Raw genomic sequence first — 20,719 nt, 5'->3', positions numbered from 1 at the left:
TTTGGTTCATGAAGAATTATAAAGTGAAGAAGGAGGAGGAGGAGAAGTGAACTTTTAAACAAAGAATGATATTTATCCCTGTAACAAATATTTGACACTCAATATTGATTCCAATGAATGCGTTATAAATAGAAACGTACGAACACTCAATGTTCTCTTGTAATGTTTCTACTTTGTTTTGAGAAGATTATCACAATTTGCAAAACATTTAGATTTTGAGAGCTCTAACTTACATAAATCTGATTTAGTCTCATAATGGAGGAGAGAAAATTTGAATTTTTCTTCAATTATTTTATAATCCTCTCAGAATTATTGCTTCACAAATTTACATTTTTAAGAACCATCCTGAGACACAATATGTCTTAGTAAGAATATTGAATTAATTTAGATTCTTAGAAACAAAGTACTAGTTTGGAACTCCTCCTCAGATCCTGAGAATAAACTTCTAGAGGACATAGACAAGCAGTGTCCCATTTATCAACGCTACGCTCACTCAAATATGCAGGAGCTTCAGTGAAAAGCCACGTGAAGAAAGAAAGCAATTTCTGAGTGAACATTCCATATGCTTCAAATGCTGCACCTCAAAGACCCATCAAGCTTAATACTGTAAAGCTGACATTTTGTGTCAAGAGTGCAATAGTCTTCATCATATCTCAGCTCTCCATACTTGTCCACCCAACTGGGCAGTTTTGCCTTCCACACAGCACGAGGACAAAGTTGAACAGCCCTCAGAAGTAGCCACTTCAACACGCACTGAGATCCGTGGAAAACTCAACCCTGCTACAAGATAATTCTGGTTAATTTCCACACTTAGGGACATACTGACGAGAAGAAGAAAATGTATGTGATGTTGGACAATCAGTGGGAAGGTCTGTCTTTTTTGACATGTTCGATAGGGGATGCTTCCCCTTATCCCCTTAAGACATGCACTGACACAGCAGAAACCACTGGAAGACGGGCCACATAAATCCACTCTTCAGAATCGAAGCAACCTCATCTTCAATAATTCAGTTGAAAACGACAGACTGCATCACATCTGCCCAACAACCAGGAAGAAGCCCTCAACTGCCTCAGTGTGGTGTCACTTCCATATTTTGGCGTTCTTGTAGGTTTGATATCCATTCTGCTCTTCCTATTTGCACACACATTAACTTACAGCATTGCACCTGCTGCGAGCAGTGCAGTTTAGTGCCCTCTATTGGCTTTGTGCGTGTGCAGCTCAGGGACCTATTGGCGAGTGGTCAGCCATTTTGTTCACAGGACACCAGGGGAAAGCAGCTGTGTGACAATCCTGTTTTGGTTTGCAAAGTGAGAAGCATAATCTGCGAGTTTATTTGTTTACATCGTTTACATGTTCCATTTACATTTCAGATGTCATTATTAAGAAGTGCCTGAAGTTTATTTAGACATATTAATCTGCCTGGTTTATTTTGTTATGCTTACTGTACATGCATATATTTAATTTGTAAAAGGATTTTTGTTGTTATATAGTGCTTTTTTGATATTTTTGTATTTCTTGTCATTTCTACAGTGTTCAATTAGAAACACCAAACGAAGCATGCAAACGTGTACTGAAGGCAGGAGAAAGCTCATCCGACTTGATGAACACTAGATGCTGGACACATGAAGAAAATCAGAAGACGAGAAGGTTGGTAAAAAAAAAAACATTTATGGGAGGTGCAGACATTCACTTCCTTTAGCAATCCAAGCGAACCTAACATCGGCTCTGTGTCAAAAAAAAACTACCTCTTTGTGTTCTTGTGACATAAGAGAAAAACTGAGCTCATTGTTTGGGTAAAGTTAAATTAGTCAACATAAACTGACGTTGTTAAATATAGAGCTAAAGAAAAAAAAGGTTTTTTATCACAAATAAACCAGATAAACCACAAATGTAAACCATGGATAAAATGTACGATGTGGAAAAACACATTAAAAGGTTTTCACACAAACAGGACCCAAGTCCCCACAGGTCAAAGCTGTGGCAGCAGAGATCGAAATAATTTTGGAATAATCAAAACAAGGGTATATATTACTAGGACTTCAACATTATGGAACATTAAAATGTGCTAAACCTGAAAATTAGATCCTGACCGATTTATTGGTTGGCCGAATAAATTAATACTTTTATTTTACTTTACTACTTTACTTACTTTTAATTAATAACTTTTCCAGCAGGGAATCCGACTGCATTGTCTCCAATGTTCTCAGCACTGTAGATGGCAGCATTGCTTCATTTAATTGAGGCATGTAATGGTCTGTAATTCCATGTGGCACATGCACATGTGGACAATGGGGTTACCAGTGTTATACGTGTTAAGGCACATACCGATTATCATTTGCCCACTGGCTACACCTTCTGTTTACTTTTGTTATGGACATAAAACTGGTTTGGTTCATTTTGTGTATCAGTTTTCATCTCGACACAGTTTCATTATGTTCCGTAATTGCTTTACATTTCTCATAACGTAAGATCCCAACTCTGTGTTTGTATCCATCCATTGTTTTCTGTGTGCAGCAGCACCTCTCTCTCTCTTGCTAGCTCATTTTCTCACAGAAATGTTGACATTTCTGTGTTGGTGTTTTCGTGCCGACGTAGACACTTCATCCAGAACCTTTTTAACATCTTTGGACACTTTACCCTCCATGTCAACCATCGTCATGTGATAGAACTCAATTAGAGAACGTAAGACTGGCATCCATTGCACTTCTGTCCGTCCAGGGAAAGGGATCCCTCACATGTGGCTCTCTGAGGTTTCTACATTTTGTGGGGGGGTTGTTTTTGGTAGTTTTCGGCACTCTTGCTGAGGGTTAAGGACAGAGGATATCGCACCTTGTTAAGTCCTGGGAGATAAATTGTAATTCGTGAATATGTGCTAGACTAAACTATACTGTGTATCATGTATGAAAACTATATTATCTAATTTGTTGGTGTTTATTAATCTGATTCCTATTGTTCATTAATGTTTAGAGTCATAAATGATTTATTACACTCAGTTGAATAAGAATTTCCTTGCCATCAATCTGATCAGTCAGTATTTCTGAGGAAGAGTATGTTGGTGGAAAAATGTGGAAAAATCCCTAACTCTAAATAAAGCCTGTGCTATAGGTACTATTTTGCCCAGTCTTTGTTATTAAAATGACCATGGCAGTCTACGTTGAGAGAACCTCCTCCCAATTTAAAATATAAGTATCTATATATAGGGTTCATTCTAGGGTAAAGAAAACAACAATTCAAACAATTTATATTAAACACACTTGTAAAAACATCACCAAGATTATTTTATATTCAATTTCTACCAATAGATTGATTTCACCTAAATCTTACAAACTGAACCTTTAAATTACAAAGGCATTCGGACTAAAGTACTGGCAAAGTAATGAAACAGTTTGAAGTGATCAGAACAACACATTTATTTCAATCTGTAAAATTAAGTCAATTCAAAATGTTTTTCTCACTCAAATGTTGAACTTCCCATTTCTAAGCTTTTACTTAACTTGAAATTCTAACTACCTGATATTGTCAGAGTGACCCCCACTGTCTGCATGTCAGGTTTAGGAAGATTTTACTGTAGAATTATTGAAAAAATTAATGGCCTCCTGGTTACTTTTCGTTATGGTACTCAAAACTGGCTGATTTTAAATATTCTTATAAAAAAATCCTTGGGAGGTGACACATATTTTACCTTACTCTTGTTTATGGTGACCCTCACCGTCGACATGTCAAGTTTCAGAAGGTCTTAGAATCTGTGAGAAAATTAAAGGCAAATTTAATTATGGCATTCATATCTTCCTGGCACTCAAAACTGGCTGATTTTAATGTTATAAAAAAAAAATCCTTGAGAGGTGACACAGATATTTCACCTCACTCTTGTTCATGGTGACTCTCACTGTGTGCATGTAAAGTGTCAGAAGAACCAGCTATGCGATTATTTAGATAGTAATGGTTTGTTGGAAAACGTTCCTGCCTCCATCTAGATGACCAACTCATCCTGCGGATGCTGGACCTTCTCACCAGTAGATCACAGAGTCCTGGTCAACAACATCTTGTCTCTGTTTCACTTCCTCTGGCTCCCCTTAGGGCTGTGTGCCACTGCTCTTCATCCAATACACCAATGACTTCAGATTCTCACAGACCAACTGTCACCTGGTTAAGTATTAAGACGACACAGTTCTTCTGTCTCTACTATCAGGCCCCTCACAGCTCCTCAGATCTGTTCTGTAGGAGTTTGACAGCTCTGACAATTTATGACAGCTCTTGCTTGGAACTAAATGTCAACAAAACCAAAGAGATGGTTGTGCCTTTTTCAAAAGGCAGATGGAACTGGCAGCAGCCACAACCACAATCAGAGGGGGTCCTGGAGCCATTGAAGAGTACAAGTACCTGGGCTCCATCTTTTTCACACATAGCTACTATATTATTATACTCACTCATCAGCTTTAGATTTACTTATTCGCTGCTACATTGTATATTTTTTAAATCTATTACACACCTACTGTATATATTTTTATTAATATGTTACAATATTTATTCATCTACTGCTACTGATCCTGTACATATATTCTCCATTATCAGTATTCACATTAACTTAATACACCTTAATCTGTATATATATTTATCTACTACATATATATTTATCCATACACTACAGTATTTATTCATCTGCTACCTGGTCCTCTACAAATATTCTTCATTCACCTTAAAGGGATAGTCCACCCAAAAATGAAAATTCATTCATTATGTTCTCACCACTGTCCAGATGGATGGGTGGGGGAAGTGTTTGAGTCCACAAAACACTCTTGGATTTTCAGGAGTAAACAGATATGCAGCCAAATCAAATACAATTTAAGTAAATGGTGACAGATTCTTCAAACGTAAAGAAATAACAGAAAATGCCTCTGTGTCCGAAGCCCTGGCAGTTCCAGAGCAGAATAACAGAGGTCAATAAGACTAAAAACACGGTGTGAATGACCTAACAGTTGGCAAGATTTAGTTACTGATGGGGGAAGATCAAAGCTATTACTATGATCTGATGACATCCTCCAATTCCTTTGATTTGCCTCCATCAAAAACAACTCAAGTCAAGCCTTTTTTTGAAATGCACATTCAGCCTGGAGGTACCGGTCGAGTAACAATGGAGGAAATTAAATCATACCTGAGAGAAGGAGTACAGCAAGTGAGAGATGACAAGATGGCAAGAAACAGAGGAGGAAAGCAGAACAAGACACAGGGAAAAGTAAATGTTGACTTGAAGAAACTAGTCACTTTCATAGCAGGGGTGGTAAATGCTCAGTAGATTAAATCTAAAACTGAGAGAATTCAAATAGTCGTAAAGGTGGATGCCCATCATCTTGTTATCAGCAGAATGACATGGGAGGAAGTGAGGAATGATCTCAGTTCCCAAGCAAGTCAGGGGCTAGCATTGGTTGAATAGTATGAATACCTATTATCCTACTAAAATGGAATGCTAGGAGTTTGTTGACCACTGGATTAGAATTCAAAAAGTATATAGAATATTTAAGCATTAAACCAGGCGTTATTGGTGTACAGGAATAACACATTACACAGAAACATGCAACATAAAATGGGATGTTCAGTATAGGGCCTCATAATTAGTTATATATATATATATATATATAGCAGTTGGCCTATATGATTCAGGATTGTCACCTTCTTTGCCAGGTTTCAAGATTGGCACAACTACTGCGTGTTTCCACTGTCCCAAGATTGGCAATTCCAAAATTGTATTTATCAGAGACAACATCTCATCTCTTCTAATGATAAAACTTCCATGGTTTTGACCATCTCTGCCAGGGGTGGGATAATGCCCTTGCCTTAATGTACATTGCAGCTCTGGTATAGAAAATAATACAATCATCCGATCACTATTATCACTGTTTACTTCAAGTTTGTGTCCTTCATGCTTAAGCATTGTTCCTCTCCTCAGAATCCCCTTTCTACCCACATTACTAGCAAATGTACTTTCTCAAATGTCCTGACCAATAGGTCGGCTTTCTCCCTATTATTTACAACTTCTTGATCTCCTTCCATCAAAACACAACTCCCAGCAATATGTCCTCCACCACAACTGCCACACTTGGGCACCCTTACCTTTCCTTACAATCAAAAATCTCATGTTTACCCCCACATTTACCACATCTTCTAATCCCTCGACATGTAGATGCAACATGGCCGTACCTCTGGCATTTAAACCACTGCAGGGATGGCTTCCTATGTGGATGAACTTTAAAGGACAAACATCCCAGAAACACTCGTTGAGAGATTTTTGTGTGTCTTGTGATGTCACAGCAACCTTGAATTTGCCCACCAAATTAACATCAGATCCTCTGAAGTTAACATCCCCGCATTCATTTGCTCTTGGCTTCAGCTTTAGTATTCATACATTTTCAGCTTCATTCAGCAAAGCATTTCAGCCTCTCAGTATTCACAATACATTATCAGCAATACATTTTAGTCCAGAAAATTTGGGGCTGTAGTTTCCCTCTTGTACGTCAGTCTTCCTCCATGCAAACTAACTCTCTTCTAGCTATGTGTTAATAAGCATTGTGGATGTAGGTAGATTTAGTGTCTGCCGTTCTGTTGTTGCTGTTTTTCTTTACTGTGCTTGTGCTTCACCAGGAACGTCTAGACAGAGGGGACAATCTGGGGGGGACACGAAAATGCAACTTGAAGAAGAAAAAGAGACAGGGGCCGAATACAAAGGTAAATATTCTTGTGTCCCTCAAACTACTGGCTGTCAGCATTTAGATGACTCTTTCAGACATTACTTGGAGGAAAGACTGAGACCTGCCAGGGTAATTCCAATTAAATTTTTTCCACACTACCCAGCTTTTGTTTTTGAATAAGAACTTGAAAGATATCACTTACAAAACCAAATTGTTTGATAAAAACATGCCAATCCTTGATTAAAGTGTTGATTGATAATGAATGGCCTCTTGTATTCCAGTCTAAAGTTCAGAGACTTCAGCGTGAGGAGGCCTCTCCAGAGGAAGATTTATTCCCCATTAAAAATTCCTCCCAAGACTTCCTGGAAGTGAGGAAAGCAGAGTATGTCGGGTATCAAAAACGTATCCAGAGAGAAAGGGATCTTCTCTTTTCACAAAATTCTCGACCAGGTACTCAAATGCACTGAACCACCTGCTAAACACCCACATCTCTTTAAAACTGATGATCAGTTTTAATATTCTGTTCAGGATAATAACTATAATATAATGTTTTATTTATCATTGTCACAGTGCCAGCCTTCAACAGGAGGCCCCGTTATCTCGCGGATGAGGGTCTGTATGTGGGAAAAAGGCCCTCTATGTCCCAGAATAATGAGAACATTCTGGAGAGCCGCATTTTAAAAATGGAAGAGGTAATCTCAACCAACATATTAGCTCAACTATGTCACTGGCTCTGAACCATCCAGGAATTCTCTAACATGCATTTTAATTCTTGTTATTTTTTAAGGGAAAGAAGTGGATCGGAGATGATGGCAGGATCATGGCTCTGCCGGACCCCATTAAGGAATCATCCACAAGACCCCCTCTCTTCCACATGGAGGAGGACCTGGACCCTGCTCTGCAAACTGTTTACAGGAAGGTCAGTCACAGCACCACTTTGATCACCACATTTGCCAAATCCAAAGCAAAGTGCATTTCTATTGCTCTTTATGTCATCTATTACAATAAAACAAGAGTGTTGATTATAAATCTGCTGATTATTTGTTTGATCAATTAAATACCATAAAATGCTTAAAAATGTAAATTACAGTTTCCTAAAGCCTCAGGAGATACCCTCAAATTGGTTGTGTTGTTTGATGATGAATGATGTTTTTCATTCCTCCAGGCAACAAAGTCCAAATATGAAAACACTGACAGTACATTGGATCCTGAGGGAGACTACAAACTTGATGTTGATGTTTCTGGGCTGATCTTCTCCCATCACCCACTCTTCAGTCGCGAACATGTCCTGGGAGCCCGTCTAGCTCAGCTGTATGATCAGTACCTCACCAGGCAGCACAATAACCTGACAGGACACTTGACTGACAAGGTAAACTCCACAAGCTGCCTGTAAATAGCATAGTAACATCACAATTATTATAAAATGTCTTTACATTCTTTAGTATATAACTTAAATATATAAATGTGTGTGTGTGTTTTGTGTTTTCTGTCTGTTGCAGTTGAATGGGTTGAGGAGTGCCCTGCGAAATATCCTTGAGATCCATGATGGCCAGAGCCTCACTCAGGCCATGCAGCAGAGGATATCTGATTACAGTCTGGAGGTTCGGTGAGTTTCCCAGATCTTGTCTCTCCCATCCACGTCCTGTCCAGCCTTGCAACATGTACCTCTACACTGCTTTAATCACTGTGACTATCAATATTCCTTCTGCATGTTTGTCCCTCTTAATACCGTAGAAATACTCGGCAGCTGCGAGACAGCGAGCAGGAGAAAGACCGGACTCTGCTGAAGACCGTAATTAAGGTGTGGAAGAAGATTAAGGCCCTGAGAGAGTTCCAGAAGTTCATCAACACACCCTACAAGCTCTTCCTCAGAAAGTAATGCTCTCTCATTTTTACTATAATACATATAATGTATATTTTATCTTGTTAACCACAGATTATTTTAATCCTGTGACTAATGTGCTGTGTTTTCTGCATCTGCTCCAGAGAGAATGTAGACCAGGCGTCAGATGAGCAGGTGTATGAGGATGAAATCCTGGCAGAAGTTGTGGAATTGGAGGCTGAGAATGAGGAGGACTACCAACGAAAGCTGGCCGAGTACAGGAAACAGCTGGCAGAGTGGAAGCTCTCAAGAAGAAAACAGGTGCCTAACTACTCAATATTTATTTGCTTGGATTAGTTAGTGATATCTGAACATATTGTACGCTACTGTACAAATAAACTATGGTTATTAATATCTTAAGCTTATAGAAACAAAATCTGATTTGACCTTGTTGACTGTGTAAATATGGAGATTTATTAATTCCAACACTTATATCTCATTGTTTGCAGAAAGCCAAAAAGAAAAAGAGAAAAAAGAAGAAGAAAGGCCAGTTACAGGATGAATCCAAAGGGCCTGAGGGAGAAGAGTGTCCAAAGCCAGAGCCTCCGGAGAAGCCAGACTTTGACTCAATAGAGCAGCAAGTCAGAGAGAAGGCTTCCAGGATACGCAGGAAACCAGGAGAGTCCGTCCTGATTCCTGAGCTGCATGCATCTGGAAACATCACAGCCAATGACCTCTGCCCCAGGTAAGAGCACAATCATGCAGAAAGTCGGGGTTTCTTACAAAAGATGTTAACTTTTAACTAAATAGTCTGTGTGTCGTTCATTCTTTTCATATTCAATTTATGAACACTTAAAAAAAATAAATCATTTGCACTTCTCGATTTTATGCTCTAGTGAAAAATAGGATGTAAAATCTGCCGTGGTTTGAATTTGATCTTTAATAAGATATTTGTGTGACCAGGATGTGCAATTGAAAATAGTGAAATTATCTATGTATGTTTTTGTTTTTTCTTTGTTGTAGGGCGGAGGTAGCTCGCAGACGGGATGTTAAGAGGCGCAATTTTTTCATCAAGATCCTGTACAATTGCAAAGAAGTGTCCCGAACTGACAGCAGCTCCCTGAACACTGATTTCAGAGTGCACTTTGGTCAGATTTTCAATCTCAAGATAGTTAACCCTCATCAAAGCATCACATTGCAGGTCTTTGAAAAGATTGGATTATTCAGTTCCCACCTAGCTCAAGTGTTCATCCCTGTGCCAGAACCCTCTGTCTTAACGGGCAGCGTCCCTCTTGATGAATTTGAGTTCAGCAGCAACCAGAGAGTGATGTTTGACCATGAAGGAGTTGGAAGTGGTAAATGTCTTCACTTGACACCAGTTCAGATAATGTATAGTCCCACCCCCAAAATGCCTTTTATTTCAGTAACACATTACTTATTGTCGGTCTGTCTGTCTTGTCAGATGTCCCCCTCTCCTTCGAGCCTGATAACAGTAACAAACAGACCCTGCTGACCTCTGGTAAACTGTCCTGCTGTGTTTCCTGGGGTGTTGGGGATGATGATGTACCACTTGCCCCTCCTGTGTCTCAACATCCTGGTGGCATACACAGGTAATATCACTTCAAGAACACTGTTGTGGTCTTGCATGTTTTAATCTTTCCTACTCTCCAGCCAGACAGTGGTTTCAGTTTATGTCAGCATGATGTAAACATGGCGACTTGAAACTTTATTTTTATGTCAAGTTTATGCTGCAAGTTTCTGACAAGTGTTGATCCCTTTAATTGATGCCATTCCACAGACTTTCCCATGTGTACTTACTGTTTGTATTTTAAGCTATATTTTTGACAACAAAAGCTCATAAATGATTCTCAAAGCTCACTCATCATGCAATTAAGTGACTCATAATATGCAGAGGGAAATAGTCCATAGTTCTGTATGTGTTAGCAGTCTGTAGTTTATGGTCTAAAACAGCAAAAAAAAAAAACCCATGCACATGATAGCTTTAAGTAGTTTTTTCACTTTGACTTTCTTTGTCTCTGTTTTAGTGGCCTGCACCGTCTTGATGCTGTCACATCTATTTGGGGATGTGGACTTCATGACATGGAAAAAGCTTTGGAGTTGGCCAAACAGTCACGACTCGACCCCAACGACCCAAAAAATGTCTCCATCCTGCATCTCCTTAAAGTGAGTACCACAACACAAAGCTGTTCGAACATCTCAATGACCCGGCAGGATTCAGGTTTTTAATTGTTTTGTGACAAAAACATTCTTTCTTTGTATCTGTGGTTCACCAGGTGACCAGAAGTGGAGAGGTGAAAGCTCCAGAGTACTTCCGACTAGAACAGCAGCAGGAGGAGTTTAACTTTGTGACTGATGAAGAGTTGGAACGATCATGCCTGCTCAGGGTCAGGAACCAAAAAGTTGCAGTGTCTGAAAATTACAAATGTGCTCCTGGTCTGGAGAGAGAGGTCTATGATAAGATGATTCAGGTCAGCCTTCTAATTATTCACATGCTGTAAAGTATTATGGATATGGCAAAAGCAGAATATATTTGCTCAATAAGAGGCCAATTAGATTATATATATATGTATCTGTTTATGTGTTAATTGGATGAGAGCATTAAGTGAAGGCTATTTTGTTATTTACCCACAGATACCTGATTGGACCAACGACAGAATAATTAAGATTCAACAGCAGTTGTGGAGGACGTTTTCTAACATTTTTCTTCAATGAAAATACAAACTTTATTAAACATTTGTACTTGAGTTAAAGTAAGTACTTGCTTTTAAATATACTGAAAGTATTAAAAGTAAAACTACTTGCAGAGAGTAGCCTTTTCCATAAGGGCCTGGTCACACACACAAATGAATCATTGATGAAGTTTCGCCTCCCGTTCACTTTCAATCTGTACGAGTGAGGAGGTGAATAAAACACTCGCCTCCTTTGGCAAAGGGTGGTGAGACGGCTGCTGTCAGAGAAGAACAGTTGTTCTCCTCCAGCTGCAGCACCTGGTGGGAGCCACCTTGGTGACAACACAACTTTGCCCTGATTGGCTAGAGCTTTACTGACATTACATTTTTATTCAAAGAAAATCCACGATCCATTATCTGCTGTTTATTTCTCTCAAAAGAGGATGAGATGGAGCCTCTTTGAGCTCCTTCTGATAGATACCTACGTATTTATACACTGTCATTGCATTTTTCATGATATTTAAATAGTCTCATGAAACCTGGAGCAAATCAAACACTAAATAAAGACACAAATCGAATATCAAATAATACTAGTGATGTTTTCACTAGGGTGTAATAATCTAAATTATACAAATTGTTTCCCTTACCCTAGAATGGGCCCTTTATATTTACAGTAAATACTTTATATTGACATGGGGAGTGGGTCCTCTCTAGGGAGGCAGCCATGTTTTTTCACAGTAGCTCAGACTGGACAAACTAAACACTGTGAAGGAAATTTGACCTGGCAAGGCTTCTGAAATGAAGAGAACTGAGAATAATAGTCTTTTCTGTGCACGTTTATTCTTTGGCAAAGAAGGTCGGACAGATCTTACAGCATGCGGACATGTGAAGATGTGAAAGACGAGGGAACATTCACAGGTGTGCTCTTTTATGTAGATTTAGTAAGCTGAGCGTGAGAAGATCTTTAAATGCAGTCTATGAGGAGAAGAGGTGAAGTGTGAAGTCTCAGGAAATAACAAAACAGGTCAAGGTCTTTGTGGAGATGAGCACAGTGAGCTTCAGATTTGTGGCTCTGACGTCAAGGATCTTTCGGAGACTGAAACCTATTAAATCTGTTGTGAGGCAAGTCGTTAAAGGTCATCTTGGCATTTATACAAGCAAAACTAATATAATAGTAGTATAATAGTATACTGATAATTTTCCATTAAAACACCTTTTGAGATTCCCTGACAACTGAAGGTTTCCATAGGTTCTCTTTCATTTTGGAAGGGGAGGTGATTCAGCTGTAACATGAAACTTCACTACTAGATGTCAATAAATTCTACACACTGAACCTTTAAGCTTTGTGTCGAGACTATTTTACATTAATTAATACTATATAAAGCTCAGAATCCACCTTCCCAGGAAGATGGCTTTTGAATAAGCTTACATGTAAATTCAATTTACCCAAATTCCCAAGTAGAGATATCACATTAGCAGGGGGCTTGACCAAATGTATCATAGGCAGATTGGAGCACATTGCTTTGTAAATTAGCCTGTCTAGGACTTCTTAAGTTGTATTCACCTTTTGTTGTGTCACAGACATTTTGATTAGCCCAGCCCAAAACCTATTGTTTTTAGACTTGCCTTTATGTCATTTTCTAAAACCTCAAAGGTTGTTTGTAGAATTCAGTGACATCTAGTGGTGAAGTTGCATGTTGCAGCTGAATACCCCCCTCCCAAAAAAACAAACAAAAAGAAAACATGAAAGAGAAGCTGTGGTACAGTCAGTTGTTAAAACTCAAAAGATGTTTAGTTTGTCTAGTCTGGGCTACTGTAAAAACCATGGTGGAACTCCCTACAGAGGACCTGCTCCCCATGTCAATATAAAGTATTTAAATACAAGGGGCCCATTCTAGGGTAAAGGAAGCAATTCTTAAAATTTAGATGATCACACATTAGTGAAAACATCACTGTGATTATTTTATATTCAATTTCTGCCAATAGATCCATCTAACCTAAATGTTAAACACTGACCCTTTGAATCTGAATGTTGACCATCAGACAGAACTGTGCTGCCTTGTATTGTCTGAATCCACTGCATGGTGAATACAACTCATCGAACGCAGCCAGAGTATGAAAACTGACTATATTGTACTAATACATCATATGTGTGCCATTGGTACAAGATAATCAGCGTTTGTTAGTGATTGCTTAATCTGTGAAGATAATGTTCTGCCTTCTCTGTGTAGACCAACATGACAACTTTGAACTGTGGGAGACGGAAGCATGAATCCAAATCATTTTGTGAGAAAAAAAAAACTTAAATACAGAAAACACTAACTACTTGGTGTTTGTTTCTATACTTTTTACTTTTCAAAACCAAAAAAACAAAACAGGATGTACATTTGCAGATGCCTAAAATCCTGTATCATAATTTTCCTTTTCCAAAGGACTGTTTCCATTTAATATAGATGGAAATGGGGGAAAACAGGAGCAAAATTACAGTTTCGAATTCCAAAACATTTTGTGACACAAAATACAGCAAATGCTTTTCCCAGGATAAAGTGCAATAAAAAGGAGATGTTGACATTTGAGGAGAGCATAGCTAGGCAGGATCACTCTCCAGAGCGACAGCAGGCTCTGAAGCCACACTGTAGGTTCTGGCAGCCGCTGGCGGTGTCTGCATGTGGACCTAAAGAGAAACACCACACAGTAATTATCTTACTCAACTGCATGTCCATACACAAGTGAAAAAACATACAAGCACCCTCGCATCCACAATATTCTAATATTCTTAAATTATCAAATAAATGAAGTACACATATGGTACACACCGCTGAAGGCATCATACTGGCTACTGTAATGCCTACTTACCTTCCACCTCAGCAGCAATGGTTACTTACACTAGGGCAAATACTATGCAAGTGGGGTTAGTAATGTTTGTTACAGTTGCCACAGTGCAATACCTCACAAATAATTTCTATTCACTATGTCAACTTTATATACAGTTACTCATGAACACAATACTCTACTAGATTGTGAGCATGTATGATTTTGTGTATCAGAGGAAAGAAACCCTGACAGCTTGACCTGTGTTACCGTTAATATTGTCGCAGTAATAGAAGTGTTCATCATTGAGGGAAGGACAGGCTGACACCAGCTCCTGCAGCCCCACCTCAGTGATGAAGAGGCAGCCGGACAAGTTGAGATGCTCCAGAACAGGAAGCCCTCCACGCTGAGACAGAGCCCTGAAACACACACAGTGCAATGCAACCTCATTACAGGTATAATGCCATGCATACAAACTGATAATCATTTCTCAAGTGCGAAGCCTTCCTCTCCCTAACAACCTGAGCTAAGGTGACAACTAATGTAACTTGATCGAATGCATCTGAATAGCTTGCTAATATGCTTCAACGTAAATAATATTTTACAGCACAAACAGAAGTGCATTTATGTTTACATTTTAAATAAGAAATTATTTAAATCTATATATTTGGTTGCATTTGTGTTTTCTTTAAATCTGTGGTTATTTTTAATAAAGTTCATAAAGCCTCAAATCCAAATCATTGTCATATGGGTATGATAAAAACATCTTGAGAGTGATCAGCCAATAATTGGTATCAGAAATGTTTCACTCCTTTATATTGGTATTGGCATCAAGCCCCAAAAATCTGTCTGGCTCTAATTTGTGATTATGAAAAACAGTCATGCTGCACCTCACACACATTGTGTATGTGTGAAGGATGGCATAGAGAAAGTTTACCCAGCTGAGTGATGATGTGTCAATTCACAAATGACAACACTCACACAAGTTATTGCACCATGTTCTGTTTTCAGTTGGCCCTGGATTTCTACACTTGAATCCTGAAGATACTAACCTCCAATTTGGAAATATCATGCAATTTTTAGTATAAAGGAAGTGAGGTTTTTTTTTGGTAAGTTTGCAAAACAGTAATACATGATCTTTACCTCAAACCCAAATCAGTGACTTGGTAACATCCAGAGAGACTGAGGAATCTCAGTGAGCGTTTTGTCTCTGACTGGTCAGTCCTGTTTTCGGGCTCCAGACACTGCAGGCCCTCAAATGAGGAGCACTTAGTCCGAAATTCTGCAGTGATGTTTCTGGTGGTCCCTGACTCGCACTTGGGCCCAATAAAGGTTCTGAGGGCCATGTCATTAGTGCAGCAGGTGGAGTGACCACAGAACATTTCCCGTGACATGGAATATTGCTGATGTAAATAGGAGGCATTTGTCCTTTGCCCGCGCCCCCTGCCCTTCTTGCAGGAGCACGAGGTTCCCAAAAGCTGCGTCTCAACGAAGCTTCCTGCATCAGGAAGAGACATTCCACCACGACCGCTCCATTCTGCAGCGTCTTCAATATCAGCAAGGTCTGAGGAGTCCAGTACCCAAACCTGTGCGGGCCTGCGGGCAGTCCCCCAACGTCCAGTCCCCTGCTTGAAAAGGATGGCCTGTCGCTTCCGTCCCACTGGATGAAGGTTTCTCTCATCCATGAGTGTGATGGGTACTGTGGAGCTTTTAAGGAGCTTGGCTCGTCGGTCTACACGCTTGTCAAAGCAGGTTGAAGACGTGAGGTCGCCAAGCCCAAAAGACAATTTCTTCAGGGTGTGATCTGTGATCTTCTCACATCCCGACAAATCCAGGTGCTCCAGAGAGAGACAAGCTCCAACAGATGACCAGCTGTAAGGAGGATCGAAGGAGCACGTGGTGAGTACTAAGTTTCCTGTACATCAAAAACCTGAACAGGGTTGGCCCTAAGCAAATTTAGAGCTTCATCAATTGTGGATCTAGTATATAAACTTTGTTAATGATACCATAGCATAATCAGAAATCACTTTTTGTTAACATTTACCTGTCAAATGCGAAATCTGTAACATCAGTCTGAGTCAGATCCAGATGAGTAATATTGGGGCAAAGACTGAGGATTTGACGCATCTGGAAAAGGACATTAATTTAGTCAACATTCATTTTTATATGATAGAAATTCATGTTTTCATAATCATGTACTGGACGATTAGAGTGAAAAGAAACATCATTTTGTACTTCATACCATTTTACTCGAGACTGTAGAACTGTATGCCAGAACAATAGACTTGACAGATGGGCCCACAGCTGGCAGTAGATTCTGGATAATCCCATTCAGAAGCTTCTTCTCCCGCCGAGCAGTGCTAATTGCCAGAGAGCCTACTGTGTGGTCCGACACATCTGACAAGACATAAACAATAACTTGACAATTTCCAATTGTAATGGTTGCCTTTGTATAATAGACAACAGTCTGTTCACTATTTTAATGTCAGAGTGGAACCTGAAGTCTAAAGGCAGCACCCTTCTCACTTTAGTGCAAACTCATAAAAGGTGGATAAGGTAACTAGAGTTACCACAAAAGCATGTGAACTGGGGTTGCACGATATTAAGAAAATAAGCGACATGTGATAACAATGCTGAATATCGTGATGACGATATGACTTGCGATAAATAAACACTAACAGGCCCTGGCTACGGACACAGGGACCACAAACAGCTACACAGCCCGGGTGAGAAGGCGCCTAGCCCAGCCGCAGCACTAGATCCGGGGCAGGCATTAGGGAGCCATGCACAGCTCTACTAATAATACATTAATACTCCTTATTTTGTTGTTTTAGTCACTAACAGAGGTACAAAGACAAAATCTCACCAGACTCATCAACATCAGCATCCTCATCCCATTCCTGATAAGCCCGACCCTCATTCTGCCGGCTCTTCACCCACACGTCATTGGGCTCCTGGTCCAGATCCCCTGGTGGACCATTATAATAATCACCTACATTTCACACACAATAAAATGTATTAGCAGTGTACTACCACCACAACATATTCAACTGAATACAATTAAGTCTTTGCAAGTATGACACATAGCAATTACCAAACAAGTGTGATTGTACATTGCAGGAAATCTAACTGGATGAACAGGATTTTGGCTCCTAAAGTAATCGCCAGCTTTCAGTAGTTTACCTCTGGCCCAGTGCACAGGGTAGAGGTGCCTCCACAGAGAGCCGGTCTTAGCGAGCTCTGACCAGGAGCTGCTCACTTGACTACAGCGACACAGATCTTGAGGACCCAAATAATGGAACAGCCTCAGCATAATTTCTGTAGGGAGCTGGGAGATGTGGGTTGATGAATCCTTTTTCTTTTCCAGCTCTGAGAAAGAGGACAAAAGAGCTTACCTAGTTACTCAAATACCAAAAGTATGACATGTATCTTTTTCAAATGTCTTCCAACTTTCCAGGTCAGTTGATCTTTTCATGAAGGTCCTGACTTAAGAAGTCTAACAGTGTCCTACTTATGCAGTTTTTCAAGGTTGACATCTTACAGTAGGAAAAACACAGGTGTAAATGATGAAAGTTCCCTTCCTCAGTTTCAGGCTCTTAGTATTGTGCATTAGGGTTGGGTACCGAAATCCTCCTACATTGCCAGTACCTATCAGACCGAATCCCAAGGCAGATTTTGGTGCCTGAGCTATGTATTGAAATAGTTATCCTGATTACAGGCAATATAAAAACCCCAGCGGGTGCCTGGTTAAAATTATACTTAACTCTCATGGCAGCACACTCTCTATATGGCTCATGCACGGAGTGTTTGCCTACAGTTAGCTAGAAGCTACTTCAACCTTGAGTAGACACAACAACAAAATACATCATATAGTCTGAGGCTGTTTTTCATTTGAAAGAATTCCATCACCAGGACATGCAGCAAATGTCCGAGCAATGGCCTACAGCAGGGAGATCTAAAACTAAAAGATCTAAAACTGATCTTTAGATTTTACAAGCTGTATTCAGCTCTGTTGATATTTTGACTTGATCAAGTATTGTTTAAGTATCAAAACTGTTTTTTGATATGACAGTATAATTTGCATAACTTTTGTATGTACCAACATTTAAAGAATGTGAGACTTTCAGGGCATTTTGTACCCAGACAGAGTGGGAGAATGTGTCGTTCCTTTACAGCAACAGTAATGAACATTGGTGATACTGACAACTGGAGACAGAACCTGAAACCTGAAATCAGGTTTGAGACACATTAGCACACATAAGCAATTCCTCATGATCCTAATGACTACCAAAAAACAGTAATAACAATTTCAACATGAATATACCCACTAACCGTAATCTGTCTTCTCATGATCCGCATATTTAAAGGCCTTATGCAGCTCCTCTGCCTGGCTCCACAAAGTGAAGCCCTTCAGTACCTCAGCGGCACAGTCCCATGGATGTTGGCTGCAGTGTTGTGCTATCACCTGCTTCTTGATGTCTTTGAGCTCCTCATAGGTGAAGTATTCCATAAGCATAGGCTGAAACACCTGCAAACAATCTCTTCAGTTTACAAGTGGCTTCAAACAGTGCAAATTACTGAGCTATGAACAAACGCATTTAAAATTAGTTTCCATACATTTTTCTGTTCTTTCCTTTGTTGTTTATGACCACAGTTTAGTCTTATCCACCCTTTTGGAAATCAACCAATCAAAAAGGTTTTATTAAAAACAGAGATATGCAACCAACATGTACCTCTTCTTCTTCCTTCATGTGGGGCAGAAAGTCCTGTGTGAAAGCTTCTAGTCTCTCCTTCAGCTGCTGGACATAGTTAAGCTGCTCATATTCACTCTAAAACACAGAGCAAACATTAATACAAGGAAATCAGTGAAGAGCATACAAGTTCAGATTTCTTTACAGCCACATCCACAATATTTACAAATTCAGTCTTTACAATCGCGTCTTCAAGCAGAACAATGTCGCTTTCTTTCTTCCAAACTGACTAGGGCAGATCGGATGTTAAGATTTACACAATTGCATCATCCTGGATTGCCCATGCTTTTGGTTTGCTTGTTGCTTGAGAGAGAACAATAGGTCTTGCAGTCTTTTAAGCAGATCACAAAAACAACCATCCCTCCATTAAACAATTCAGACTACTTCTTTCTTCATTTTCCCATACTCTTAATAAGTGAAATATTTCTCGTAACCCCATAGATTCTTCACAAAAACCTGGTTGGATGCTACAATTTGTCAAAAAGTTTTGAAATAAATTCCCTTTAAAAGAGATACACTACAATTACCCTCTATTACAATTAGCATGTACACATGAAAAATAACTGTTTTGATGTCGCTGGTACTACAACCGTTGTCTGGCTAACATGGTTGTTATTCTAATGACAGTGTCTTACCCCACCATTGAGCAACAAGTATCAGCTGAGTTCTGCAAATCTCACATATGACCCTCTTAAGTAAACTCTAGTATTTTTCGGCTGAGCCACGTCAAAAGCAAATCTATCGAAATATTGATCCATATTTACCTTAACACTGTGCAGTCCCTTTTCAAAGAGGGTCAACATCTCTGAGAGTTTGTTGTCAGCGTGCACATTGTACACAGTGCAGCAGCGTTGTTGCAACAGGCTGATAATGTACTCATTCTCAATTTGTTCATGCATCTTGAACTCCTTGAAGGTGGCGCAGAGTGACTGGAGAAATGAGCGGAAATCATTGTTGTTGGAGAAGTTGGTCTTTGACAGCTGGGAATAAAAACAAAGAAAAACTGTCAGATTCGTGTGACAAATAAAAGCAGTGGCACTTCCGCTGGTGGCATTACATCATGACAAATTGTAGGCCCTGTGTAAACCCTAACAACAACTGCTGCAATTAGCATCTTTACGGCAGAGAATGTAAACTGGCGTTACAGCAGTGGGCTCCAGATTACGTTCGAACACAAGCAGTGCATTAGCCGCTTTGGCTAAAGGGACTTTTTTTACCCAAATAAAAGACTAACCAGTAGAATTTGAAATGTCAGCTTGGAGATGCTTAATGTTCTAGCTGTAACAATTCGTGGGAACCTTGGAAACTACTTAGTGAAACTTGAATCTCGTTGCATAACAGGCAAGTTAGTCAAGCTGGCTAAAGCTGTTAGCATGCCATAGCTGGGTAGACAGGGGGTGGGTTATTCGGAGTTTGATGAGGGTAATCCAGAACAGGCCCCACGGTGCTGGGTGAGGGAAGGTCTCTGTGTAACGCTGACTTCACGTTCACGAGTCTGACCACGGGGATACCGAACGGTTCCAGGGTAGCCAAGCTAGCTCGCTAGCGTGCTAGGTGGCGTTCACTCGTCCGTGGGCCACACACGTCATATATCCCACTGTAGAACTGTAAGTTGACCACGGACGGTCGCTTGTACTCACCTTTTCGCAGTATAAGCCCACCAGCTGCTTCATTCGCCAGTGTGGGCCAGTGAAAACATCCACCTCGTCCGGGAAGGGAGCCATCTTCGCGCTGAGCCTCAGTGCGTCATCCACACAGTCCCAGACACAGTCAACAAGGAGGCGTGTGCGAGCCGCCCACGTGACCGCTGATCCGTAAACGTGGGCTCGACCAGTTATGCGCTGTTCTGCTCTGGGATCAAAATAAAATCTTTGGAAACTCGTTATAAAACTTTTACGTTTGAAAACACACCTACACGAGTAACATAAACCCCAGAGCAAACTCTACTAGTATAACTTAGA

At 40.0% G+C, this 20,719-nt stretch overlaps 2 protein-coding genes across 3 annotated transcripts; one reads left to right on the top strand and one right to left on the bottom strand.

Annotated features, from left to right (window-relative positions):
* Positions 1-4,772: 4,772 nt before the first annotated feature.
* LOC109625377 (coiled-coil and C2 domain-containing protein 2A-like) lies at positions 4,773-11,271 on the top strand. 2 transcript variants are annotated; one of them, XM_069522435.1, is made up of 16 exons: positions 5,117-5,234; positions 5,681-5,854; positions 6,638-6,721; positions 6,966-7,134; positions 7,255-7,376; positions 7,472-7,603; positions 7,850-8,053; positions 8,184-8,290; positions 8,419-8,559; positions 8,671-8,827; positions 9,016-9,251; positions 9,530-9,861; positions 9,969-10,116; positions 10,552-10,690; positions 10,801-10,995; positions 11,159-11,271. In XM_069522435.1, exons 2-16 carry the CDS (start codon positions 5,837-5,839, stop codon positions 11,237-11,239), a joined length of 2,265 nt encoding a protein of 754 aa, XP_069378536.1. In that variant the 5' UTR covers positions 5,117-5,234; positions 5,681-5,836; the 3' UTR covers positions 11,240-11,271. The 2 variants fall into 2 exon arrangements, with proteins under 2 accessions (XP_019936147.2, XP_069378536.1); XM_020080588.2 differs by lacking the exon at positions 5,681-5,854 and having other exon boundaries at positions 4,773-5,234.
* Positions 11,272-13,528: 2,257 nt separating this feature from the next.
* fbxl5 (F-box and leucine-rich repeat protein 5) lies at positions 13,529-20,558 on the bottom strand. Its single transcript, XM_020081400.2, has 11 exons — positions 20,399-20,558; positions 19,523-19,738; positions 18,741-18,836; positions 18,340-18,535; positions 17,191-17,376; positions 16,874-16,999; positions 16,250-16,404; positions 16,052-16,134; positions 15,151-15,879; positions 14,278-14,426; positions 13,529-13,870 (listed from the first exon to the last, which is right to left on the bottom strand). The coding sequence occupies exons 1-11, from the start codon at positions 20,480-20,482 to the stop codon at positions 13,794-13,796; spliced, it is 2,097 nt and encodes a 698-aa protein (XP_019936959.2). The 5' UTR covers positions 20,483-20,558; the 3' UTR covers positions 13,529-13,793.
* Between the last annotated feature and the right edge of the window lie 161 nt (positions 20,559-20,719).

The sequence above is a fragment of the Paralichthys olivaceus genome, chromosome 3 (assembly GCF_024713975.1).
Source record: "Paralichthys olivaceus isolate ysfri-2021 chromosome 3, ASM2471397v2, whole genome shotgun sequence".
In the NCBI taxonomy this organism is placed as follows: Eukaryota; Metazoa; Chordata; class Actinopteri; order Pleuronectiformes; family Paralichthyidae; genus Paralichthys; species Paralichthys olivaceus.
This window is presented reverse-complemented; position numbering and strand designations above follow the sequence as displayed.

Coding starts and splice junctions, on each gene's coding strand:
- fbxl5 (XM_020081400.2), bottom strand. CDS start 20,482: ATGGCTCCCTTCCCGGACGAGGTGGATGTTTTCACTGGCCCACACTGG. Junction 19,739..20,398: donor TGGGCTTATACTGCGAAAAG/GTGAGTACAAGC, acceptor TTTTATTCCCAG/CTGTCAAAGACCAACTTCTC. Junction 17,000..17,190: donor CCCTGTGCACTGGGCCAGAG/GTAAACTACTGA, acceptor TGTGAAATGTAG/GTGATTATTATAATGGTCCA.
- LOC109625377 (XM_020080588.2), top strand. CDS start 4,998: ATGGGGGAAGATCAAAGCTATTACTATGATCTGATGACATCCTCCAAT. Junction 6,722..6,965: donor GACAGGGGCCGAATACAAAG/GTAAATATTCTT, acceptor CTTGTATTCCAG/TCTAAAGTTCAGAGACTTCA. Junction 10,691..10,800: donor CCATCCTGCATCTCCTTAAA/GTGAGTACCACA, acceptor GTGGTTCACCAG/GTGACCAGAAGTGGAGAGGT.